The 27,999-nt window shown below is 39.2% G+C and overlaps 1 protein-coding gene across 7 annotated transcripts in view; it reads right to left on the reverse strand.

Annotated features, from left to right (window-relative positions):
* Positions 1 to 4,767: 4,767 nt before the first annotated feature.
* ELL2 (elongation factor for RNA polymerase II 2) overlaps positions 4,768 to 27,999 on the reverse strand; it is a 75,619-nt gene continuing 52,387 nt past the window's right edge. For all 7 annotated transcript variants that reach the window (XM_089909119.1, XM_022592448.3, XM_089909120.1 and 4 more), the window contains 8 exons: positions 22,262 to 22,521; positions 19,434 to 19,558; positions 19,184 to 19,271; positions 16,844 to 17,411; positions 14,212 to 14,278; positions 10,721 to 10,892; positions 8,782 to 8,826; positions 4,768 to 8,690 (listed from right to left, as the gene is read on the reverse strand). In XM_089909119.1, the coding sequence (XP_089765245.1) occupies positions 8,574 to 8,690; positions 8,782 to 8,826; positions 10,721 to 10,892; positions 14,212 to 14,278; positions 16,844 to 17,411; positions 19,184 to 19,271; positions 19,434 to 19,558; positions 22,262 to 22,521 (1,442 nt within the window). In that variant the 3' untranslated portion in view covers positions 4,768 to 8,573. The remainder of the gene's footprint in view (positions 8,691 to 8,781; positions 8,827 to 10,720; positions 10,893 to 14,211; positions 14,279 to 16,843; positions 17,412 to 19,183; positions 19,272 to 19,433; positions 19,559 to 22,261; positions 22,522 to 27,999) is intronic.

Raw genomic sequence — 27,999 nt, forward strand, 5'->3', positions numbered from 1 at the left:
AGGGGTGTGCAGTTGGAGGGCCACCCCAAGGAGATGCCCTGGAAACACCCTGAGAGGCTGGAGAGCTCAGCAGGGTGCTGTCCCAGGCAAGGGGGATGGGCTCTGACAACGCCTAGAAGCAGCCAAGGGCAGATTTCAGAGGCGCCGTCAAATAGGCCTTTTCCTTCCCCTTATGCCTCCCCCACTGCCCTCTGTTCCTTCAGCCCTGGGAGGTGCCAAGAGGTGGGAGGAGGGGGGAGGGTGGCAAGAAGCACTTGGCTTCCAGCCTAAATCAGGCCGAAGCTGGAAGAAGGGAGAAGATTTAATTTTAAATGCATTTCAGAGTTTTGGCTATTACACCAGGCTGGACTTACTAGTTCCTGAAATGAGACCTATGCTAAAAGTGACCACAGGACTTAACCATCTAAGAGTAGCTGTCCTAGAGGAATTGTGAGACTTGCCAGAGATCTCATCTCTGGGGACAGAGAAACAGCCACGAAAGTGGGTTTGTGAGATTGCCCTACCCAGTCCCTCTAGTTGGATGCAACAATCTCTGTTTCATCCTAATATAACCATGGTGTGTAGATATTATCCCAACCTACCAGTGGTGATGGAAGGAAGATTCAGGAGTTTGGGCAAATTGCCCTGGGTCTCAGGTTGGTAAATCTCAGAACCAGGTCTCAGCCCTGGGGTGTAGGACTCCATGTTCCATTTTTGGCTGTCTACGCTGCAAGGCATTTTCAACTTTACTTCCAGACTTTGCATGTCTTGCTTGTAGGTCCCTGGTTCTGAACTGGCCTTCTCACTATTGATAAGCCAAGTCATCGTTAACCAAAAACAGAGAAGAAATGGTAATACATGCAGGTTAACAGAAGGGAGGGGCCATAATAGATCATTCAGGTGAGAACAGTGAGTTAAGAGAAGGGAAGTGCAGGTGGGGAGGTGATAACTGGCTACCGCAGCAACAAAGGCTTGTCAACAGGGGCCGAGAGGGGAAGGGAGCAGAACGGGGACAGGAGGAGCTTTGCCCACTGTCCCTAGTGCCCCCTCACATTTGTTCTCAGCTGCAGAGTCTGTAGCTCAGGTGGCCATGAGAGCCCTGGAGACCCTCTTGGCACCCCTTTGACAAGGCTGCCTTAAATGAACTCTATTCCTTGGGAGGAGAAGGGAAAGCTTACAGGTGTAAGAGGGAGAGTCATTTTCACAGGAGACTTTTCCCCAAAGCATCGTAACTGAAATGAAGCTTGTCAACCCCCTCTGGTAACTAGATGGCGAGAAGCACTTACAGACAAGGCTCTTTTAAAAACTCTCCCCTATGAAGACACGTGGAAAAGAGAATTAATAGAGAGACTATTAAAAGTTAAGCTTTAGTCTGGAACAAATGCGTCAGCACTGTAAGTTACTGGTAGCGGTGATGTTAAGAGAAGCTATAATGTGGTGCTTGAAAAGTTCACAGAGAAAACATTCTGCAGAGCAATCAGGAGCAGAGACTTTGAAATGCTCGAGGTTGTGTTTATCTACCACAGGGACTCAGTCACGGTTATGCGAAAATCTAATAGGGTTTTCAGTTCTGGCTGGCTGTTTGTTTGTCAGGTATATTGCTACAAAACTCTCCAAGTCGAAATAAAAGATGGAAAGCAATAATTAGAAAATAAACAGCAAAAAAATACGTATAGAAAACTTACTAGGTGCCAAGCACCACTCCACATATATGTGATCACAACAACCCTCTGAGGCAGGTTACTACCCCACTCAGGGTGGGAAGCTGAGGCTGGAGGGCTTTGCAGGCTCGCCCATGCTCTGCAGCCTGACTCTGCTCTGAACGGCTGGTGGTGTGACGTCTCGTTTGGCACTTTCCCCCTCCTCCCTGTCTTCGTATCACTTGCCAGCAGTGGCTGCTGGGCTGTTCTCAGCTCCTCCCTAGGAAGAGTGTAAGATCCTGAGGTCTCCTCCTGCTCTGGTGGCTGTCATTTAAACATCTTCATTTCATCATCTACGAAATGAAGACAGTTGTTTGTTCTAGGTGCTGTTGACGGGCCCTGCTAGCTCTATCATTGCAGGAATCCCAAAGTCCTTTGATTATCCTCAAAATGTCAACTGCTTGGAAGGTTATGGAAGCACTAGGCGTTAAAAAAAAAGGTCAGGAAAAGCACATGTCAAATTTAAAGGAAGATCAGGCTAGAGACGCTTAGACTGCCATCCTCTACCATGTCCCTGAGAAGTGGGGAAATGAAACCAGAACCTATCTGTCAGTTATGATAAACAATAAAAATAACTTTTTAAACCATTTCATTTTATGTTCCAAACCATTATAGACCACGTAGATGCTCATATTCCAGAGGTGACTAGAGGTATTGTTGGAAATAGTGTTGGAAAGAGCTGTACCTTTTGAAGGTGTCCAGTTAGTTATTCAGGGCAAAGGGATTCCCAAAGTCAATCTGCCATCAGTAACTCATTCCTTAATCATGACTTCGGGAAGATAAAGTGGCAAGGCACACAAACCTGAATGATACAGCAGACTTTCGCAGTAATCCAAATCCTCTGGCCACATGAATTTTAAATGACATATATGGATAGCCTGCCTCATTCATTCTTTCAGTAAATTACTACTGAGCACCTTCTCTATGCCAGGCACCAGGCTAGAAGCTGGGGACACACCAGTGAACAAGGCAGTCTCTACTCTCATGGAACTTATTTAATTAATAATACAATTAGTATTTAATTATAATTGTGATAAATGCCGCAAAGGAGGAGCATAAGATGAAAGAGAACATATACTAGGGTGACCAAGTTAGTCTGAAAGGTTAGAGAATGCTTCCTGGAGAAAGTGATGTTTAAGGGGGAGATCTTAAGGGTGAGAAGGCCTTAGCTAAGTGAGAGAGGGATAGAGGGTAGAGCCAGTGGTGCAGAAGGACTGCAAGTGCTAAGTAAGGCCTGGGGATGGGCGGAGCAAGGGTACTGGAGACCCTGAAGGCAGGCCCTTGTGACTGGCATGGAGTGGGAGTGGCAGGAGATGAGACTGGTAGATCATGCTGCCTATGTGCACCACAGTGGAATTCTGTAAGCCCCCTGGAGTCCATGAAATATAGAAAGGCAGTCCGTCATTTCTCAGAGGCCCCAACTTTTGAACTCAAACATGGTGGCCGATAATGTGGGCTCAGGCTTCAGGAAGCACTCTCCCGTATCTCACAGACCAGAATTCTTATCATCCTTCTCCAGATGCCCAGATTGTCCCAAGTGTCTAATTATAGCAAGACAAACCAGCCTGGCCACCACACTGAATTAAACAGGCAGGAGTTGTAAATAATAACACATCTCCACCATCATACAGCAGAATCATCTGACCCCAACTGGAGAATTAAGCAATCATAAAATATCAGAGCCACCTATTGCCACAGCCAGCCTCCGGCCCCAATCTCAGAAAGGTAAAATGAGTGGGGCAGGTACGTGTAGGTCTACATCAATAAAACCCCAAACACTCCACCTCGAAGACTTAAGCTTCTCTCAACCTTCGTCCCCTTTGTAATCAATCAAAACAGACTCATCCTCACCTAGAAAAATAATGCTCCAACAAACTGTCCCTATTGCATTCAGCAGATTGCTGGTCTTCAGAACTCCCAAGTGCTTTACAAACAATAATTGAGTCTCTTCCATACCCCAGTTAGAAGGCATATTTTCACCCTATAGCTGAGGAAAGAAGTTGAGTTAAAAGACAAGTACAATGTCAAGTGTCCAGTGGGGGAGGGAGGGCTGCTGAGATAATTGCAATGTTGGGAACCTCATTCATTCCTGGGGCTCCTCATAAACCCAACCAGAATCATGGCTGGCACTGAGCATTCTGGGTTTTTAATACTAGTGCTTAATTGAGACTTGCTTCCTTTCCTCCTCCATTAGTCATTCAGAAAACTTGTAGAGACTGCATGTTCAGGATCCAACTAGGATGTTCTTATGTCTAATTCACACTGGATACCCCTTAGAGCTGGAGTCTTTTACTGAGACAGCTTTTAATATGAAGAGAAAATGATGTGATTCCAAGACTGTAACCCTGCTTCTTCTCTCTACCTGCACTGCCCCAATCTCCTTCCAATAGCCCACTGTTAAGATAGCACACATTTGAAAATAAAGGACACACATGTTTTCTCAAAAAGTATTTTGGCCTTCCTTCAAATTTATCATTTCTGACAAAATCAACTCACTGAGAATAATCCATTAGTTATCACTCCAACACCCACATTCTGTTCTCCGTTGAATCAAAAGAGTCTAGCCCTGTGTGGTGTTACTGGACTTGTCACTTTGTGATGGTTACCCTAACCCTAAATAGGTACCAATATATGAGTGGCAGTATGGAAAAGTGGTTAAGAACAGATACTGGAGTCAGGCTTCCCAGTCTCCACTGTTTACTAGCTGTGTGATGGGCAAGTGTCTTAACTTCTCTAAGCCTCAGTTTACTTGCGTATAAAATGGGGATAGCAGGGTTGTGCTGAGGAGAAATGGGACAATACATACAAAGCGTGTAACCCACAGAAAACCCTCAATAAATGGTAACTGTGATTATTGTTCCCCTAGGAGATACTGCCTTTGGAGGGGATGTCCTCCACTTGTAAAACAGGCAGCAGGGGGTCCTGGAGCAAATACACTGTGTTCCCACTTCCTAGAGTCACCAACAAGTAATAGCTCTGTCCCAGGAAGATCATCTACATTAGGGCATCAGAGAGAACTTTGTTGTGGGATGTTTTTTCCTAAGACAAAATTAAGAGCCTTGAAATGAGACAAAGGAAAAACGAGTACCAGAATTGCAAAGTTAACATTTTTATTGAACTGGAACTGGTGTAGAACAATAGGGGCCACCACAGCTGCTGAGCTCAGTTACCTGAAAAGCCTCTGTGACATTTTACCTTGCTAACATGGTTTGGGTAGAACAACTGAGAAGCAGCATAGATATATATGTATATATTTTTAACACTTCAAAATATTTTGAAATGAGCCTCATAGCCTTGTTCAGTTGTCAGGTTACAAAGAACATTGATAACATCTTCTGTTGCCTTCATTTAGTCGTGTCAGTTGATAACTTTTCCCAAAAGATTCCTCTCAAAGCTGGCTATAATTTTCCCCCATCTGGTATAGAATAAAAGGATTTAGGAACACTTAGGAAGTAATAAACAGTAAGAACTTTAAAAGTAGTAAAGGCAAAAACCACTCATATGTGACTCAACACTCACACGGCTGGAAAGACAATGAACTGGCTGAAGAGTTTCAGCCAAGTTCCAGAAACAAAGGACGCACTAGTGGAAGGGGTAAGGCAACCAAGCAGAGTGTCGGAACTGATGGACCATTTGTGTCTAAACCTCATCTCAACACCTTGCCTCAAACATGAAAATATGCATTTGTTTTACAGAATAAGGTGAAATATTTTAAGGGAAAAGAAAACTATTAAGGTTAAAAGATCAATCAGAGATGAAGGAAAATTAATACTGGATTTTTATCATCAATGCATGGAGCTATGATATCAACTGACCACACCAGTTACTTTTGTGAGAGCAAGTACTGAACATCTATAACTACTTACAGTTGGAAGTTAACCCCTCTAAAGTATTCCAGGGGAAATAAATAACCAACGAGACAGGAAGTGAAGTCCTCACGTAAAACAAAACCACATCTAGTTAATGTTATTTTGGGTTTGTATTAAATCAGCTGCTCGCTCATTCTGGAGTTAATTTATGGTTGTTGGTAAAAATCATCAAGAGTGCTTCAAATTACTTAAGATGAAATGTGATGAGCAAATAATAACACAACTCATTGTCTCATCTTGACAATGCTATTTTACACTTACTACTTCTCTCAAAAAAACAAAAAAAACCAAAAAACTAAATAAATTCTACCAGAGTAACTGATACTAAGTGGCCACCCATTCCTGCAGCAATTATTTGAGAGAATCTAAAAATCTTGCAGTAGGACATGAAGAATGATTATAAATATCTTAAGAGGCTCACGCCCATCTTTAAAAGAGATGCGGCTTAGGTAACAGCAGAGGCAGAGGTTCACAACTCTCAAATTTGCAACTGATGATAGATATACATCTTGCAAGGATCTGCCCAATGTGCACAACAAACATCTAAATTAAGGCTTTTATAGGTAGGTGGTCAAGTCTACGGGTGTGCAATGCTGGATTTTCATAAAGCATCTCCAGCTTCCATTATTACCCAATTTGTAAACCAGAAGATGTGCTGATGTAGTTGGGTAGGAGCTCCAAGGGCTAACAATTAGCCAACTGGAAGGTTTGCCTTGTTTGTAAACAAGTTCTAAAATAAGTGTTAGCAGTGAAACAACTGAGAGGGTGCCACAGATGATGTAGAGAGGAAAAGTGAGCTGCACCTGCTGACAGGGAGGGGCTTAAAAAACAAAAGCCAATAGCCGAACTTCTTCAGTTCAAGACTCTGAGATTTAGAGACCTAAAGGTTTAGTGTTACTTCCAAGCCAATTGTTCTCACACTTTAGCTTGCAAAATCACTTGGAGGATACTTATGAAAATGGGGCTCTGTGGGCCCTATCCCCAGAGATTCTAATTTGGGTGATGCAAGTGGTCCAAGCACCTTGCTTTTGAGAAACACCACTCATAGCAAGTAGCAGCACACTATCTTTGATTAAAAGGCCATGATGTCTAAGAAACGACACCGATGAGGTCATTACCTACAGACAAATCCCTCAGGAGACTCTACCATATGATATGAGGACCAAATTTATCCCCAATTAAGTTTCCTTTACTGCTTTTTTTTTTCCAACTGAAAGTTTGATATCAGTGAACGCTTAGTAATGATTGTACCAATTCTGAGGTAAAAGGAAGAGCACCAGGGATCTCAATGCTAAAAGAAAATCGAATTCCCCAGGAGGTCCATGCTACGTAGAAATCAAATTGCTGTGGTAATGTTAGAGTTATAGTGCACAGGGTCTTGTTTCAGTCTTTGTAAAGTATACTTTTGTATACTTTTACTATATTATCTACTCTTCCCTGTTAATGTTTTAGAAGAACTCCGAAGAGTAAGTTTCATCTACACGCTCTCTCAGGTTTTCTGGACACCAACATTTTCTGGTTTACAGTGATACACAACAAAGTTATTTATTTTTTTATTGTTTTGGATGCTGGAGACAAACATCTTTATTAAAGATACCACCAAAATTTTGGCAAACATTTCAAAACATATTTGTAAACATAATGCTTCCCTTTTAAACTGGCAGCACTTTGAAAAACAATACGATAAGACAACACAACTTGAATCAACATTAGTTCAAAATCCTTATATTTTTGACCACATAACTTATGTTCCCACATGATAAAACAAATGATAGTTTAAATCAACGTCAACAGATAAACTCCATGAAATGAAAGTTTGTGCTGTTTGATGAATCACAGTATGTTATGGTTAAATATATCCACTCTTTTTTATATTCCTGGCACCCAGGATGAAAAAAAAAAATCTTTAAATATACATTTCATGTAGGTAATAGCTTCTTTGCATATCTCTCTTCAAAAAATACTTTATAGCAGTATATAAATAGGTTACCTACACGTTTAATTTTATAATTTTGCCCCAAACTATAGATCTGTTTCATTTTCATAACATATCAATTTTGCCCAACATTAATAAAGTTGACAAACTGTTGAAATGGAAATGCTTTTGTCTTCCACGATAGAAGTAGCAATTTGATAGGAAAAAAAACCCTACAGTAACACTCATCAGTTGTTTCACCTGAGCGTTTGGCCTACTGAGAGTAGCAGCTTTTTTCCTTCACGCACGCTCACATCCACACCACCTCTGCACACATACAGGTCGAGCACACGCTTTCAGACGCTGGTAGGCCACAATGTGCTTCCCATTGCTCTAATCAAGTGGGAAGCAGTGTAGCTAATGATTAACCACACTAGGTACACAACTAGCAAACACCTTAAGGCAACCATTGCAATGGGGGGTTAATTTGCAGGGCAGATTTACTGTTCTAGATCAAGTCAGACTATATATACACATGTGTATATAGATCTATACACATACACACCTTTCTATTTCTTAACCCTCCAAAACAATGTTTTAAGTTTTTTTGTATTTTGTGCAAATTTCTAAATGTTCTACCATTTAAGGCAAAGAGTTCATATTAAGAAAGGTCAGAAAATAGGCTTATGTTTATCCAAAAGCATTTCACCTTGTACATTACTGTTTTTTTTTAAACACACATAACTTTGAAGTGTGGACACTAGATCCCCAATATCTAAAAAAAATCATTTCTAATGACAAACACAGATTTTTAAGGAAAAAAATTGATTTGAAGTACAGACACTGGATCCCCAATATCTACAAAAAAAATTATTTCTACTGACAAACACAAGTCTTAAGTAGGAAAAAAGGACCAGAAAAAAGCAGCTTCAAAAATGCAAGGAAACAAAGTAAAATGCGGCGGGGGGCGGGGGGGAAGGTAACTCAAGTTTACTAATACTGAAACTTCCAACAGGCAAAGTTTCATTTTTTAGAATTTGAGAGCAACTCATTTGGAATTTTAAATAAATAAGCTTAAGTTTATTCACATCTTCTGGTCCAAGCAGAGCTCTAGTGCCATGACTCCGCTTGCTGTTGGTCAAATTCACCTATTAGTCTTTTGATGTGAGCCAGCTTGTTATGAAGATACTCGCATCTGTATTTTTCTTCATGGTAATTGGGACTAGACTGTGGATGAAAAAAAGAGTGAGGAATAAGACTGTGGAATTCATAACACTTCTCAACTAAAGGTCAGAAAACTAATAGTGATAATACCTACCTGTTTTATCTTCTGATATTCTTGTAAGACTTCTTCATGAACACTCTAGAAAATTAATAATTAGAAATCAGAAGGGAACTTTTTTCTTTGCAATGTAAACAGATAACACACAATTGGCAAGGGTGTGGGAAATATTAATGATGGAACTGTAGATTGGTACAGTCTTTAAGGAGGGCAATTTGGCAACTGCCGTTAAAACGGCAAATGCAAAACTGACTCAGCACTTATACTTTTCTTTCAGATTTAATTGTGAAATGACACATGTACAAGGTTACTCACTGCAGCACTGTTTGTAAAGCAAAAGAAAGTAAACAAAATCTAAATGTCCATTAATCCATACAAAGGAGTACTAAGAGGCCATTAAAAAAGGGGGAAGTGCTTTATGTTCTTACATAAAAAAATTCTCTAAGATATATATTGTCTAGTGAAAAAAGCAAAGTACAGAACAATTTATAAGTTTGGTATCATTTGTGTATAAGGGAGAAATAGAATATTATATCCTAGGAATTTTTAATGAAATCTGATAAATAATGTATCATACCTTAACTTACTGGAACGTAAGACAATGGTGGATCTTATAAATCATGACATCTTAGATTCAATTACATATGGTATATTTGTGAATTTGCTTGTGTATATATATCTTATACTCAAACAGACCTCTGAAAGAATACGACGGAAACCAGCAATACTGATTGCCTCTAGGGAGGAAAATTGGGTGGTAGGGGAAGAGAGCTAACCCTTATGTACTACATAACCTGTACTATGGATCTAAGCAGTTTCCAAATGCTAACAGTTACTCTGCACAACTCTATAATCACCTCACTTTATGGATGGGGATTTTGAGAATTTTCAGTCAAGTTAAGTAGCTTGCCCAAGGTCACACAAGTAGAGCTGGGAATCAAATCCAAGCAGTCTGGCTTCGGAGCCTGCTCCCAACCACTAAGCAATTCTTAGAATTACATTTTAGTTTAAATATAATCATGGTATACTGGTAAATAACTATATAGAAAAAAATAAACCCAAAACCATATCACTGACCTCTTGCACTGCCAACCACTCACTCCTCTGGCAAAGTTTTCTATAACTCTAGGCAGCTTGTTTAAAAGATTAAGGCCCACTAATAGAAGACATAATGAATCTCTAGGGCACGGATGCTCCCAGGCTGTTTTCCCCATTGTGGGAAAACCCACCCCATTTTCTCATGTAGGCTCCTGTCAGAACAACAGTGGGCTAGGATGGAGGCACCATTTGCGGCTGTGAAGTGTGACAAAGAACTCTAAGAACAATCAGTAGGCAGGTCAGGCTTCTACTGCTCTTTGTCAGCTGTAGTAATATTACCACTTAATGTAGGCAAGTGAAAAGAGATTAATACCTGTTAACAAATGGCAGTCTCAGGAAGCTGGAAGCACCATGCTTTTCTTCACTTAAACCCCAAGCCTGAGTGGTATTAAGCCCCCTTTATATTCTATGCCAGGCTGAGGTTTAAAAAAGTTTACTTGAAATAGTAATTTTGGGAAGTAGCACCAGATGTAAGAGCTATAGTCTGAGTTGAGTTGGTAATGCGGTCAAATATTTTGATGCCAAACCTTGCTTTTTGTTTTTCCTATTTTGTTGTCTGTATTTTTCTCAATACACTACATATTATATTACAGTAAGTATGTAAGTATATATTATACATTTTATACATATCATATTGTATGAAAATATAGTTTTTTCACTGGAGGACATATAGGCTCATCATGTTTACTTATTTTCAGGAACTATTTCCAATATTTATTTTCCTAGCTCATTTTAAATGAAGGCCAGAAGCTGCAGAGAGGCTGGTCTGCGAGAGGACTTGCTCTGAAGGCTAGGAGGATGGCTCGGGATGGGAAGGGCAGAGAAAGAAAGAAGGTAAAACACGGAAGTCAGTCCATCTAGGAACAAATGTGTTTACCTGATACTCTTTTGAGCCTGGAGAAAGGCGCTTTCGTTGTGCATCCAGTTTGATAAATCTTCTAGCCACAGTCTCCATCCGGGCATGCAAGGCCCTATACTCATCATACTCAGCATTGAAGTCATCCTTGTAATTCTGGCGTTGCTCATAGGAGACAATAGCAATATATTTTCTAATAAAAAAGACAAAAGATAAATGGAGAGTAGCTACAGAATAAACATGATGCAGAAGTCTGAGATTTAAACCAAATATTTAGAAACTATATCTATGCGTGTTTCCCTAGACTGAATGCCGCTCTGCCACTGCTTGCTGCCTTGTCACTCCTTCAAAGACCTTCCTGGTAAAATTATCCCACAGGAGAGTTTAAGAACTTCAGTGAAGAAGAATAAATGTGAAAAAAACATAGTGGAAATGGAATTAAAGTGCGACTAGAAGACAACACTTACACACACGTAGCTTCCTAAACCTTTCTCTACCCCAGATAATTTACTACCATGCTAGCGGCAGAGGCCAACCCATCTGTTACGAGTCACATGGGGACAGAAGGATTGGAGGGGTAATGTGAAACCAGGAGAATGTCACAGTCACTAAGTGCTGAAGTCAAAGCTCTTTGTAGACCTGCTGCTTTGTTTTATCATTTTTTAAAAATGAGAGAGAGACCAGAAAAAATAAAAAAGGGGAAAAAAAGGTATATTTCTCTAGTTCTTTTCAAACACTTAATGTCATACTCTGTGTAACAGAAAGCCAGTTTTATAGTATTAGTTTATTTTCTTAATAAAAAGGCCACAAATGTTTTACTTCAGGGTGTGAGTATCTCTCGGGACCTAGTGAATGAAGGCCACCTTCCCAGAGTGTCAGTTTATTCAGTGGTGGTAAGTCAAAACAGCATTTTAATATTAAAGTTAATATTATTTGTTTGTGGCTCTGGGCCTGGGTCTTTTTGTACTCTGTGCTCCTGTCATGGAATGCAAAATTCCCTTCACTTTTTGAGATAAAAATGGAGATTTCAAAGCAATTTCAGGCAGGTGGCAGGAGCTTCAGGGTGCTCCAGTGGGTATACATATACTCTTCATTGTGGAAAACTTTGGGAGTTTAGTCCTCTCCAAAATGGTTTTAGACATTCTTACCAGTTTTATTTAAAATGCAGTAGCACAGATGCCTAGTTGGAAAAGTGAGAAAAGTGATGCAGTGAGCAACCTTAATGTCCTCATTAATATTTTTATTCATGCTGAGTTAGACAGTGTGGAGGTTTAATTTTCTAAGTGTAATTGAGACAGTGGTAGTATGCTGATTTAAAGCTGCCCTGCTAGTGTCCTTGCTATAAAAGGAAAACCACCAGCCAAGCAGTGAAACAGGCCTCTCTAGACACGGGCTGTCCTGACTGCAGACCAGAGAGAGCCCGGGGTGGGGGTGGGGGGTGGGGCGGAGAAACAGGTTCCTGGGGATAAGCATACATAAGCAAAATGGCTAAACTGATCGTGAAACTCAGGTTCAATTTGTTATATAAAATATTTATCCCACTTTCTCAAAATCACACCTGAGGCCATACCCTCCATATTTTATTTAATAATTCTCTCAGGGAAAAGTACCAAACTGGCCAACAGTTGTGTTGCTATTATAGAAGATTATTTGGGTATACTGGCATTTTAATGAAAAGCATGTCACTATTTTTAATAAAAATTGTTATGGTTCTACAGCTGGCTCTTAATGTAGTGATGGAATAAAATGTTAAATACTTTGGATAATTCACAACCACAAGTAACAGAAGTATTCTTACTATATAAAAATTAGGAATACTGTGGTTAAGTATGAATTATTCAGAGGCTGATCATTAAAGGTTTTATAGTATGTCCTTTTGGTTTTCTTAAGAAACAAGTTTAAGTTCTGTATTTTTAGTGATTTTTCTGAAAATTCATGCTTTCTCATCATTTTAAGAAAATTTGCAATGTTTATATAAGATAGCTTTTGTTAAAATAAATTGCTCTTAAGCAAACAATCACATAGGTTATGTACTTTCATGATTTTAAAAGAGCTAGAAAATGACAAACATACAGAAATGCACTGAGGCAGATGCAGCAACCATCCGTAGATCAGTACGTTAAAAACAAGTTATTAAATACAGAATTAACTGCTTAAGTTGACAAAACACGGCAACACTGAATCCGTGGGTGGAAGGTTAGAATCATTTTTCAGTCCCCCCACATGATTTTGTCCTATGTTACAAGTATACAGCACTATTACGAAAAAGAGAAATTCAAATTCCGTCATAAGAGAATGAGAGCACAGTACTGCAGCTGTTATTTGAGGGGCCCAACTTTCACAAGACTTTTAAGGAAACGCATTTGGAGAGGTGAATGCCCACGTCAGTGGAGCCAGGCACTGTCCCCCATCCAGCCCTTCCGGGGCCAACGCAGTGGTAGCAGCTTTTCCAAGCTCCCCAGCAGAACTCTAAAACCATACACCACCTCAGATGAGAGAGTACTCAGCATGGTTTCTTGGGTTCCTTTTAGTTAGGAGATGATAACCAGCATTACGGTTTCATGCTATATCATTCCCCAATAAGTATAGCTTTCACCACTACTGTTAAGCAAAAGTAACACACTTTTAGTATAAAATGTTCTCTACTCTGGAAATGAACATTTCATGGGACATGGAGCGCTAAACTTCATAGTTTAACTTTGTCCACCATGAGATGCTACTGATAGAGAAAAAAATGTTCATACAGCCCAGATTCCATTTCCAGTCTACATTTAAGCTATTTGTATATCTGTTCATTTTCAAAGCTACTGGTAGGCAAATCTGTTTGCTCTTTCACTCTCCATTTTTCCAGGCTTTTGCAACTTAATTATTTTCTTCTTACAGAAGCCTTTGAGTCTGTAAAAAAGCTAGAATTATGTGTCCAAGTTATAATTTCTGTGATAACCAGTTACAAAAATGTCCCCAGCTTAGCACTGAGCAACTTGTTGTCATAACAAGAAAAATACTATAACGGGTATTAAAGTGAAATGATCAAATTTTACTGCTCTCTCCTCTTAAAGTTAATTTGATGGCAAAGCTTTATTTAAATAAAAATCCATCTGTCTCTACTTGTGTTAACTGCAGAGGTTTAAGTACTTTATCACTAATAAACTGTCCCTTTGGGGGGCCCAAGTGAATGACTGTGCATTGATAAACTGTTTGACTTTGAAGAGTCAGATCCCTGAAATCTTCTATAATCAAACGCTTGGCCTGGCCCCGGAACAAAGGACAGGCTTCTCTATACTTAAAGACCACCGAGCGGAGCTCACAGCAGGGAAAGGCACAACCTGCTCAAGCCGACACGGGTGGACTGGGGACGAGCAGGCTTAATGGCAGCCTTTCAATTGCAGGGGTGGCTCCAGGACTCTATTTCTGGAACTTCTTACTTCTCTGATTTGCAAATTATGGGAAAAGAATTTGCAAACTTTCTAAAATTAAATAGTTCTCTCCCATCAGCAGACATCTGAACTTACATCAAATAATCTGGGAGTTCAATTGTTGAAGAAGCTTCCGTGGAGGCAGTGCAATCCTCTTTAACTCCTACAGAGAAAAAAAATTCAAGCGTTCACCAAAGGGTATGGTTACAAAATGCCTATAATTCTAAAATAGATCAGAAACATCTGGAACACTTTTCCTCAAATTCTATTCTTCCATCTCAATAAGCAATAGTGAGCAAGGAATACAATTGAACAAGAACAATAGAGGCCCTATGACCAGCGCCAGCAGAACCGACGCCAGGCATTGAAAGCACCCTGGCTACTGCAGTGTCTGCACAATAAAGGAATTCCATCTTAACCCAAGGTCAGTCTTCTATTCTTTCAACAACAGTTGTGGCATCTGCCCAGCAATTCAAAGATTGTGGTGGCAGATGCAGCCAGACAATGGGAGATACAAACTTTACATCAACATCTACTTTTCATAGGATTCAAACAAGGCAGATAAGATAGTGAAGTCAGGTAGCAGACTATTTCGATGGCTGTATTTTTACTGCTATTCTTTTTGTATGAAGACAGTGGAATTGGGCAGGAAGTTTTCCTATCAGTTTAAAGTAATTTAAAATAAGTTATTAGTGAACACCAATTTATACTCCTCTAATCTCTAACCCTCATAATACTGCACAGATTTGTTTTTAAGAGGACAAAATAAAGTGCCAGTTGCTCAGGACTGCACTGTGATAGTGTATAAAACCCCTCAGTATTCCATTTGTTTGAAGGTACCATTTTCCAGAGGGTATGTTTAGACTTTTTTATTAGGTTAATTTTTTATCATTCAAAGTAGAATTAAATTAATAACTCGAACCCAAACCCTGCCTGCTAGCAAAACATACATGTTCAATATAAAACAAGTGAGAATTTAATAATTTCTTGGTTTAATATTTTAAAGGACAAAGCACACTAAACAAATTATGCAGACTCTGTGGGCTTATTTTGTGTGCGTGCGTGCGTGTGTGTGTGTGTGTGTGTGTATTTGATTCAGGCTTAGGTAAAAGCTTGTTTTTACAACATCCTGAGCCTTAAAGGAAAAGGCATCAAGTGCACATCACCTGGCTTCTCCTTTGCCACAGACACCAGATAAATTCCAGTAGAGCAGAGGATGTAGGTCTGAATCTATCCTCAGTTTGTGATAATCTCGATTGGCTTTGAAAGGTACTACATCCTCAGTGAAGGATTCAGAGACTAGGCCTGCTTCTCTCGGTTTCCAGCTCTGAGAAAACTCGAACTCTGCTATAGTTCTCAACATTCTGGGATCCAGTCTCTGACTCAGGATTACCATCTGATGGTGGGAAGTGTGGAGAGTGGGGCATACCCAGGAATCTGGCTTACTAACTCTGAACATGAAGTTTTATTATCTCTTTTTCTCTTCCTGATCTGGCAAATTCAAGTACGATAGTGTTTGAGGGAAAAAGCTTACACCTACCTCTTGGGCCACTATATACTACCATCCTGATCTACATATTTCAACAGATATGCTTTGACAAGCAATATACTCAATCCAGGTCAATAAAGGCACTGCATCATACTATTCCATAATCAAAGCTTCTCTCCTATGGTAAAAATGGTCAGTTAAATCTAAGGATTACAGACTTTCAGTACTGTGGGCAAATTACAGAAAGATAAAATTCCTTAAAGTCTAATCATTAAAGTACTTTTTCTGAAGTTGTATTTTCCTGGGAAATTTTACCTTAGTTATGCTGGGTTTAAAATTGGCAGCAGTCCTAAATGAGGGTTTTGAATCTTCTGTATGTTGGTATGCAAGACATTAAGTTCTATATATATAAAATAAGAGAAATCTAATTGTGTCATTAGGTTTTAAAGATCACTACCCTCAGGTAAGCAGTCTTTCTACTGATTAGCTTTTCTTTAGAGGTAAAGCATTATTTTAGGCTTCTTTGGGTCTCTAGATATTTGGCTTTGAAAGCTTCCAAAAGCTTGAAATGGTTAAATTTATTAATAATGGTTGATGTTAGCTAACTAAAACAGTGTTCTCAAAATTGAAAAAAAAAAACCAAAACCCAAGATCTATCAAGCTAATCACCAACAGCCTTGCAGAAGACAAATTGCTTTCACTCTGAAATGAAGATGATGTTATGGATCTGCATATATAATTTTACTTCGCCTGTTTTATAGAGAATTTGACATTTCCCCTGTGCTATTATTAATTAAAGCAGGGTTGACCCTGCTTCTTGGTAAAGAAGGACCTGAGTACTTTTATTGCGAATTGTGTGTCTAGTTAAATCAGTTCAAGAATGGCATATAATAGGTCATGTGGAGGTTGCACAATACTGTGACAGCTCTGGAAAAGCACAACAAAGTTCACCTTCTAAAAGGGGGTCTTTGGAGGATGACAGGGTCATTTTCAAATGTCACCATCTTAAGAAACACAGAAACTATGTTTAATAGTTGGCTAAAAAGAGACAGAAAATGACTGCTGTAAAATGCAAGAAAAAAATTTGCTCAAAAGGACAATACTAAGATTAATAACTAAACGGAAGGTCATTTGATAAAAAAGCATTACTAATTATAAGCAGCATAATCTCATACTCAGGATAGTCTGCTCTTCCCATTCATTTAACCCATGTAGTTGGTTTTTACAAATGCAAAATACCTTCACTGGAATCCAGACTGGAGTTGTTCAGCTTGGCAATTTCCTCTTCTCTTTTAAGGTCCTCTTCCTTTTCCTCAATCATCTCAATGTCGTGCTTTTTTATTTGGTCCTTTTCCTTGTGTCTTTTAGACTTCTTCTTGGACTTTTTGTGAGACGAATGGTTTTCTTCCATAAGCTTTGGACATTTTAGTAGAACTGAACCAGGTGGTAAGGTTTCCAGAGAAGTCCTAGAGGTATATTTGTCTTGCTGGTCCTCATAGATACTACCGTTCTGACTAAAACTGTCAACAGGTAGGTCTTGAGTCCCCCGGCCTTCTGGAGTGCTAGGGGAATTGGAGTGAGAATTTACAGTCTGAGGAGGATTGGAGACAGGCAGGTGGGTTGAAGGCAGCGGTGGAGGCGTGGGGATGGCAGCGGCTGCAGGGGGCAGCGGGGGGCCTGCAGCAGATTTTTCACTGGTGGGATTCAAATGACCATTTAATGTTGGCGGCACTCTATTTGTCAGGTGAGATATTCGAGCTTTTTTATTCATTAAAGGATCAATGAAATCTGAATCTAAAAGCCGTTTCTGGGGTGGGGGGGGAACAGGGAAAACAGATGAGCCAGTTTGTACTAAAATTCAATACATGTGTCACTCATTACTAGAAGAACAACTGAGTAATCTTATTCATACTTAAATTTATAACCAGTTTAAATTCATTACCAGCATTGTGTTAACCATCCTCCAAGCTTAAGCACAAACAATCTACAATAAATTTTCATGTCTAATGTAAAAAAGCAGAATCTGGCAAATATGTTTCTTGAAGTACTTATACTTTCTGATCATACAGCTCCACCCTAAGTTCCTTGAGACACTAGGCCAATTTATGTGGATTATACCACTCAGGAGTATATTAAATAGAGGTGGCCTCCTTCCTCTGCTGGCCACAGCTGACCTAGTTATATTCAGTGAGAGGAAGAAGCAATTTTTAACATTATTGGTTGTCAGAACCAACAAGGGTAAGTACAGGGCAATAAGCCTACACTTACTTGATCTCTTCGAATGTGCTAACATGCTCCAGTTATACATATTTTGTCTGTCTTAAGATGGCACAACCAGCACATTCAGAATAATTTCTCTACATACCTCTATCATTGCTGAAATGCCATCCAATTTTTTCTCCCTTAAATGTATCTTTTCACTGAATTGGAAGATAAGTCTGAATAACTAGTCCATAAAAATTATATGGAGTTACTATTTCAAAAATTTCAAAAATCATGCTAATATTAGCCCAATCCAGCAACAACAATAACAGTATTTAAAATAAAAAGGAAGGTCAGATAGTTGAAAAGTACAAAGCATACATCCAATGTAATACTGTGGCTAAAACTTCAGCTTGAAAGAAAATAATAGTTAATCATCACATTAATTTATTCTGTGTTGAATTTAGGGCCACTGATCTCACACCTAGTACATAATTAGATCAGAGTATAAGTAGCTTTATAGTAGTTGGCATTTGAGGCTTCTGTAGACAACATACATGCAAGGAAAGAATTGCTTTTATTTTGTTCCTCCTCTGTTCCTCACAATAGGTTTCTAACATTTTCTGACACGTGAATAGCCTTTTGCCCAGGGCACGCTTACTGTTCTCAACACATCTGTCCTGTCTCCCTAAGCCTTGGGAGGGGGGTCCAGAGAAAGGAGCACTCTGTCAACAGCACTGGGGTAGAGCAGTTTGTCTCACTGCCAGTCTCAGAGACCTGAGAGAGTTCAAGGCTGTCTGAGAACCAGGTGGGCTTGACCTCTTATGTCGCCCAGGATCTCCCCATCTTTTTCCAACTGAATCTTTGGGGGGAAACTCTAAGCTGGAATGGAGTCGCACTGGAATATTCTGATTGGGATCTAATCAAAAAGTACTTTAAGAAAACATATGGAAATAGCAGAGTTTTTTATTTGCTTATTTTAAAAACATTTTTCCCCAAGAATAGTTTTCTAGAACGTGCTTCAGATAAATTTAAATATCTTCTATTTTCTATATAATCTAAGACTGGATATGGGACTGGATAAGTTAGTGATCAAATGGAAAAGTAGATAATCTTACAACAAAACGTGAGCTTCAAGGATTGAAAATCAGAGTAGACATTAAGTACCTTGACTTAATGTAGTGTTATATGGTGAAAAAGAGTTCTGGGCTGGGAGCTGGGACCTGAATTCTAGAGTAAGCTCTGCCGTGAACTTTGGGTAGGGAAGCTGTGTGGCTTTTCTGGGTCTCATTTCTCTCACGTAGAAATCAGAAAACCTGAACAAGGTGTCCCCTAAAGTCCATTTCAGGGCTATGATTATATAATTTTATGCAATACCTGAGGAGAAGATGCAGCGTCTCTACTAGAACATACAGGAGATTCTGAACGGCTGGTGCTGGCAGCATTCTGAGATGGATTTAGTTTTCTGGAAAGGACACACATGTTCCAGTTAGGGGGACAATTTTCAAATGTTCATGATAGAAAGCCTACCCTTGCTTCGTTTTTCCCATCTCAATACTAAAATAACAATGACTATAATAATTAATTATTTGCATAATTTTTAAAGGAAAAAAAAATAAGAACGTACCTCGAGAGCACTGACTCTAATGACCGTCTGTCTATTTCATTATATCCAGGCCAATCTCTTTGGAGCTCTTTAAAAACATAATCCTTTAAGGTGTATGAGAGGTCCTTAGGATTCAGGTTGGCTACCTGGTACATGGTGTGAAAAGAGAGCATTAGTTCTTTTTGCTATTTCTTTACCTAAAACAGGCAACCTTTTGGATTTATACTGAAAATAACTATATCAAATGGCTCCAAAGGGACTGCTAGCTTTGCATATGCCAGATCTCAATAAATGCTTTTTGACTTCATTTGGGGAATTAAATAAAACTTTATATACATAGTTAAATATTTTTTTCCTGGATGGCCACTGCATTTGTTAAATAGTAATCCTACATTATGCAAAAAGTGGAGGAAGATTTTTTCTTTTAGTCATTTTTTTTTCTAGTCAAAGGAATCCAAAACAGTTTTCTTAACATCTTCATTATTTATTTCTGGCTATTAATTCCATTACTTTTGAGTTACAAGTCCTTGATCACTTGTATTAAGTAGAAACCAAACAGTGCCCATATGTTGGTTTACAAACTTTCCTATCCAGTAATCAACAGAAATTATCTCCATAAACAGTATCAATTCTGATAATCTTGTCTGTCATCTTCTTGGCTTGCTAAGCTTGCTCGTTGTAGCTGCCAGTTCTCCTGAAGAACCACTTTTTCAAAGTCCTTGAAATTCCCCCAAACCAATAAACGGAAACAGAAACGAAAATAACCCCCACATTACTGTTATTATTTGCAAGTGTAATCTTTTCTTATCCCTTAACTACGGTTCTTTGTGTATCCAGGCTCAGGCTCCATTAACAACATGAATGTATGGATTCAGGGGCCGAACCAAGAGTCATTTTCAATGCTGGCAGAAAGATATTCTTCTTTTCATTTCCTACTGGAATGGTCTTTTTTAATAACTTCACTTCTTTCTGTGTCTTCTAAAAGTACTATAAAATATAATATGATAGTTTATGCTTTTCTCACAGCTCAGCTGAATACTAACATTAATGTTGATATACAGTAGAAAATGATAGGTTTATCTTAAAATTCAAATTTGCAAATAAATTAATGAGATACAACCAGATTTCTCGAAGTGGAATAAATACAACGATCTTACAATCTATATTCTGCTAGCTCCTAAGTTATAACTCTAGCTTCAACTGTCCTCTGGACACCAGACTCTTATATATATATAACTACCTACTGAATATCCGTCTCCATTTGGATATGTCTAATAGACATCGTCCAAATAGTATGTATGTAAGACAGGATTCCTGATTCCTCTGCATACTCTTGTTCCTTTTCCATCCCTCCTCATCTCAGTCAATGGCTCAATATCCATTCAGTTGCTCCATTTAGTTGGTCTGGGGCGAAATCCAGGAACTGGCATTTTAAAAAAGTTCTCTAAGGGATTCTAATATGGAGCTAGGATGAGACTATGCTCTAGATTCTATCAAATAAACAATAGTAATGATACTCATATCCCACTTGCTCAGGAATTAAGTACACCTACATTTAAAAATTATATCTATACACATATTCATGATCACATGACTACTGACATACATCAGTAGCAGCCTCTGGGTGAACTGCCTCTGCCATCATTTTGCCCTCTCATCCTCTAACCTAGGAGGTAATTTACAACCTTTCTGGAGATTCAGTCACCAAATATTTTGACTTATAACCTGAACCTCCCCCCTTCCCCAAATAAAAAACTGAACACACACACACACACCTATACCCTCATCCTCATTCATTCTTTCATCCTGTCTCTTGAGCTCTTAAAACTGCTATGTGACATATGGGTTTATATTAAGTGTTTCCAAAAAGTGCTCAAATGACTTAATAAGATCCCTGAAATTGCCAAAGATACCTTGGGGATTGGTTAACCCAGAACTGGAGATTATGGTTTTACTCTTTCATGACATTTGGTATCATGTCTTGAATATAAGAGAAAACAGATGGAAAGGACTTAAAAATGTTATTCTTTGAATAATACATGAAAACCTGCAGGTTTATTTTATTTTATTTTTTAATGATGAAATTTAAGAACAACTTTGGAAATGTTACTGCTTTAGAAAAAAATAAAGCAAGCAGGCTTCCATTTCTGGTGGACTTGAATACTAATCAACATTTATGACACAAAGTCATTCTAAAAAATACAGGAAGCTACAGTCTGATGAACTGCTGATTTTAACAAAATTACTTACTTTTATACTTAAGCTTGTGATTATACGGTAACTGATCAGTGCTAATACTTTAATGAAGACAGGTGACTGATTTCAGCATACCCAATGGTTGAAAAAGGCAGAGTATTACAGGCGAAAACAGCATGCAGGGCAAGACACATCCAAAACTATTTAGCAGGTAAAAATATTCTAGCTTATACCGACCAAAGACTGATAAAAACACATTGTATAACTTCACCTACATAAACCAATAAAAATTATGGCAATAGTTTAGCGGATTCAAGACTAAAAGCAGATAACCAAAACTTCGTTTACTTTTTTTTTAATGGAATTTCAGGGCAAAGTTTGTTTAACCCAAATGAAGATAATGACTCGAAACTTGATAATTCAGAAGGCTCTAACTTATAAAACCTAGTATAAATGTCTACATTTCAATTAGTTTTTAATTAAATGTTTAAGTCAAGATGATTTAACTTAATATTCATATACCATTGATCAAAACGATCCTGAAATTTCTCTACCTCAATAATAATGATAACAACAATAACAGCAACAAGCCTTCTTAAATGAACTCCCCAACAAGAAGGTAAGCAGAAGGAACTCTCTCCAGCCGTCCTCACCTGTTGCAGAATTGCTCCGAGGGAGTTTTTGTCTTTCTGATTGACACCATCTTTCTGCAGTCGAGCTAGCAGCTCAGGTTTCTTATAGGCCTTCAGTGCCAGTAAGTGAATCACCCTGTCCCGATATGGCCGCTGAGAAACACTGCTGCTGCTATGTGTCTTTCGAATGGTATTTGCAGGGTTCATGGGGGTTGATCTTTTCCTCTCAGGCACTGCATCTGAAACAGCTTGAGGTGCTTTCCGAATTTGCACTCTTTTCCCTAAAGTCCAGTAGAAATGACATTGTTACACATTTGCGGGTGATAATATAATGAGCATCTCAATTTCCACAACTCTGACTTAGGTACCTCTTCATTCTGGAAGGAATAAAGACTTCATATTTCAGTTTTTACTTTAAAAAGATATGCAAACAGAATGCATTCTGAATAAATGGCCTAAAATGTGGATTCAGAACTTTCTGACAGAAGCATTTATTGGAATAAATATGTATTATAAAACTATTTTGGCCACTTAGCTATACACATGGATAATAATTAGTGACACACACCATAGCAACACACTGGAAATTTTAAGGTTTTAGGCATTTGATGTTAAGTGGAAATAAAGTAATCTCCATACTCACCTGTGCTACTTACAGAACTTAAACCTACATGTTGTATGTCATTTCGTTGGCAGATATGAATACAACGAATATGTGAAATGTGAAAAATACCTGTCTATCTCACTAAGGACACACTGTTGGCTGAGCTCAGTCATTAGCTTAATTTCACAGATTCAGAAGCCACAAAGAGGAGAGTCAGGCATAATTTGGGGTCAACATTCACAGGGCATTCATGAGTGATATTCCTTTTCAACAGACATAACATACTCTAGGAGTCAAAAAGCAAAAACAAAACCAATCAACCAACCAACCAGCCACACAGTCTAAGAGGGCCAGACAAGCAGATCTCTCCTCTGTGGTGCTGAGACTACAAGGTGAGTTAGAGGAATGGAAAGTGCTAAAAGCAGGCATTCACACCATTTCTGCACAGGCCAGTGCCATTCACATAATTAACACACTTTCTGCTTAAACTTAACAATGACAAGTGTTTGGCAAGTGGCTATTTCTAGAAAATACTGTGGGCTGTAGTGACCTGAATACTATATGGATGTGTGAAGCCATCAGTACGTGGCTGGTCACTGACAATACCTGGTAACCATTCCTTGCTGAAGAAAGAGAGATTAGAATGAAACTGTATTAGACCCTCGCTTTATGATTTCTGAGGTGAAATCTCATACGTCACTACTAAAGCTTCCAACTCTATGCCCATTGGTTAAAGAGGGGGAAGAATTGGTAATGACATACAAGGTGGAACAACTGCATTAGGGACAATACTAGCAATTAGAAACAATGGATAAGTAAAAGCAGTCTCTAAAGCGCTGTTGGCTTGGGTGAAAACAGCTTAATGGGGCAGGAGCTTTACTGAATAGTAGTTCTGTCCATGCTGGGTTCCCAAGGCCTGGCCAGAGGGGCTGTTTGTTTGATACAATCCTACCTAAAGGAGAAAGAAAGGTCTCACTGGCTCTTATATTTCTTTACTATCTAGACGTAACCGATTGTAAATATCAGATCAAAATACTGCACAACAAAGGAACTCAACATTAAAGGGTCACTGCCCAGTGGTAAGAAAAGCTATTAAATTAAGGTACAATTAGAGATTTGGAGATAGATTTAGATCTGTTTTCTGTATTTTTCTTAATTCAGAGATAGCTAGATCAATGTCAGATGTGCAGGGAACTAATATCTACCTTGCACCAATTATGGGATGGGGGAGGGACACCGTGCTAAGAGCTTTACACATATAAAGTCTCATAAAGTAACCTGATGAGGTAGGCCTTGGTCCTATTTCACAGATGAGAAAACTGAGGATTTCAATGGGATAAGCTCAAATAGTAGAGTGCTGACTTAGCATTTGGAAGGTTCTGCGATTAATACCCAAGTTTTCCTACTTGTACTTCTTTGTTGGAAAGGTTTTATGAACAAATGCCTAATGTCTGCCCTTGCTTCATGTTAGGCTGCAAGCTTCCTGTAGGCAGTGCTATGGCTGCTTTGTCTATCAGCAGACCTAGATTTTGATGACTTGCAAAGTGAAATGACCAGCAAAGTGTCAAAGTGAATGACAGCAAGTGAACAAGCAGACAGCAGAGGAGCAGAATCAAGGTGGCCTGTGCTGTATTTCTGCACATTACCAGGCTGCCAGAGTCTGAAGACACAATGAAATTTCTAAAGTGGCAGTTGCAAACCTTTCAACCCACCACTTCTCAGTTGCAATAGTGTTAGCAAACAGTACTACTTCCTTGAAATTTCAATAGGAATTTTTGGAAAGAAAGAATAGAGTTAGGTCAGACAAGTTTAGGAAACGCTATAAATTCCACACTCCCCTCCCCCTTGAAACCTGTTTAACTTCTACTTCCCCAAACCAAGCTGACTATGGATCCCTCTCCCACACTCGTCTCTAGGGAGCAGGATGAGCAGAGAATGGTTTTTAACTAAACTCACATACACCATGACTGGTCATTTAGAATGAATTCAGGCCAGCAAGGAAGGCAAATACAAATAAAAACAAAAACAGGACTATCACTGTGTTGCAGGCTGCCCTACCTCTTCTGTAGGTCTCACCAACCTCTGGTCCACAGTCTCAGGAAAGCCCCTAGGTCTCCTGAGTTTACCCCACCCTCCCAAAGTAGACATAGGGCTACCAAATAAGGGAGGTTCACTTTGCCCTTAAAAGGGTTCAAAGTATGATGGCTAACAAGAAATTAGAATCTGGACAGGGATGTGACAGCATTGGAGTCTCACCTGGGGCCTAATGCTAGGCTATCATTGGTCCATGAATCTCCTACCCACAAAACACTCACTTCACCTTTACCTCATTTTAAACAGCAAGTTGTAGGATAACCCATTTCTTTCAAATGATGAAAGAAGAATCCAGCCACACTGGGCCACAGAGTTTTGCACAAAGATCACTTGCTCCCTGCCTCCCCATCAATTTGTGCCTATTCAACCAGGAAGGAGTCCTCTGATTTAAGGTAAGAAAGGCTATAAATGAAGAAAACATTAGTACTCTAAGCAGTTACAGAATTGAGATGCTAAAGCAAAAAAAGAGCAGGAAAATGTGGTTCAAAGTGGGCAGAAGAAAGGATTTATTTTTATTTTTTACATTTGCCTCAGAAAAGCCCTTTTAATAAAGCCTGTGGGAGAACCTAATTCTCTTCCCAGACCCAACTGCTAATCAATTCCCTGGGCTCCTTATATAAACAGCAGCAGCGGGTCGGACAGAGTTGGGTAATCTGGGACTATATCTGAACCGTTTTGTTTCATAACAAGGAGTCCACTGCTAGGTTCTCCATTTAATATGAGATGGTAAAAGTACTTAGCCCTCCGTCTAATGACTCTGAGTAAACAATCTGAAAGGAAGGTGTTAAAACAGACAATCAGAAAGAGAGCAGGGACAGCAACCGTCTTCTGCAGTTGTTTTTCTGTTCTGTGGAACCTAACTAAAAACCCTGGCAATACTGACCCAAGGTTTTAAAAACACTGGCAGGACCTTGACAGTGGTGTGACTCTGTCATGGTTAAATACATAATCCATTGCAATGAAATCCACCGCAATGAAATCCACCTCCACTACTTAGCATTTGAGATCACTTCTTCAAAAGGTTTACTATCAAAACATATATAAACAACAGTCATAGACTGCTAGAACTACAAAGGACCTTAGATGTTATCTAAGTTCAAAACCCCTTATTTATTTTTTTATAAGTTTATTTATTTATTTATTTATTTATGGCTGCGTTGGGGCTTCGTTGCTGCAGGCAGGCTTTCTCTAGTTGTGGCGACCGAGGGCTACTCATCGTTGTGGTGCTGGCTTCTCATTGCGGTGGCTTCTCTTGTTGCGGAGCAAGGACTCTAGGTGCACGGGCTTTAGTAGTTGTGGCGCACGGGCTTAGTTGCTCCGCAGCATGTGGGATCTTCCCAGACCAGGGCTGGAACCTGTATCCCCTGCATTGGCAGGTGGATTCTTAACCACTGTGCCACCAGGGAAGCCCCAAACCCCTTATTTTAATATTTGAGAAAATTAAGGTCTCCAGATGTTAATTGATTTGTCCAAGGTCACTCAAACATGTACTAACATCAGAAATAAGGAGGATGGGGGGAAAAGTTGGGAAAACTGGAAAAAGGATCCTAGAAATTAGGTTGTTTGGGTTATTTTATATACCTAAATAGATATTAGGTATATAAAATAACCAAAATTTACAATTCAATAAATTTCCAGAATTTAGATAGGAGTCAGTGAGCAGACTTAAGATACTGGTAAACTAGAAGTGATAAGTTTCTTTTTTCTTTTTTTTAAACAAAGGGGAAGGATTATAACAACACAACAATGCTCATCATTGATATCAATGGCATAACTAGAACTGGAAATATTACTGAAGAAATAATAACAATGTTTTCTAGGTTAAAGCTTCTCCTGTGCTCCTCTCCAGGCAAAATAGGCCTTCCCCCACTCCCCACCCCAAGCACACTAGAAGGTCACAGAAGCTCACATTCCTGGTTGCCTAGGCAAGCTGACCCCTAAGAGCACAGCCTTCCCTTCCTTAAACTGGGCTTGTGCCCTAATTCAACTATCAGAGGACTGGATGATGCCACCATACCCCCCACAGTGAGACCAACATTATTCCTATTTGTCCTCTACTCAGGCTGACACTATTAAAAGAAACCTTGCTCTGCAAAGGCTTCTAAGCTGGCAGAGGTCAGCTTTTGGTATCATTTTATATGATATATTCAATTAAGAACTAAAGAGGTATCTCCTATTGTCTTATGAAAGAAACATAACTTGTTAATGAGGCCAAACTCTTATCATTTGCTATTTGCTGATACCAGCAACTTGATATGTAAAATGGAGAGGCAATCATAACCCAGCTCATACGGTGATTGTGAGATTTAGATGAATAACTACATGTGAAGTGCTAACCAGTGCCTTGTGCATCGCAAGCACTCAGGAAGTGCTGAGTAATATTAGTTTTGAAGGGTGACTGACTAGCATTTTAAAGAACTAAATGGGTCAGTTTTGAGATACTGAAAAAAGCAGGAGGATACAAACTGAGCTGCCTGGAAGGAAAGAAACATGGTAAAGGCCTGGCAATGGATACAGTTAGAAGAAAAAGATCAAAACATGCCATAACAAGGAAGAGTAAAAAAATCAAAAAGAAACACCAGAAAAGCCAATCCGGATTCTAGTCTTTTGCTCTACTGTATTCAGAATTGATTAGTCTTTTCTTAGGAGTAGTGTGTGCAGTCTGGAATTCTGAGGTGAAGAACTGGAGGCAGTCCAGAGGAGAGCAATAAAAATAATTAAAGGCTTGGGATACAGGCCATATTAAGGAAAGTTAAAAGGAGCTGGGGTTACTTGACCTAGAGAATAAAGGGCTGAGGAGGTTAATGACAAGATTTAAGACCAGAGAAGAACACTGCTGTGATGGTGAGTAGCCCAGGGCACAGAGGACACAGCACAGAGGAGAAGGTTAAACAGAGCACTTGTCTGGCAGAGGTCACTGTGGGGCTCTGCAGGGGGGGAACATATGTGTGCTCTTCTTAAAATGGCATAGATGTAATCTGGTTCAGATTTAAATTTAGATAACCTCAAATTCTATGTGGTCACTCTAAAAAATGTATATAAATTATCTGTAGTGCCTATA

Source organism: Delphinapterus leucas, chromosome 3 (assembly GCF_059928025.1).
Source record: "Delphinapterus leucas isolate spDelLeu-1000000601 "Yukka" chromosome 3, BTC_Dleu_Yukka2, whole genome shotgun sequence".
NCBI lineage: Eukaryota > Metazoa > Chordata > Mammalia > Artiodactyla > Monodontidae > Delphinapterus > Delphinapterus leucas.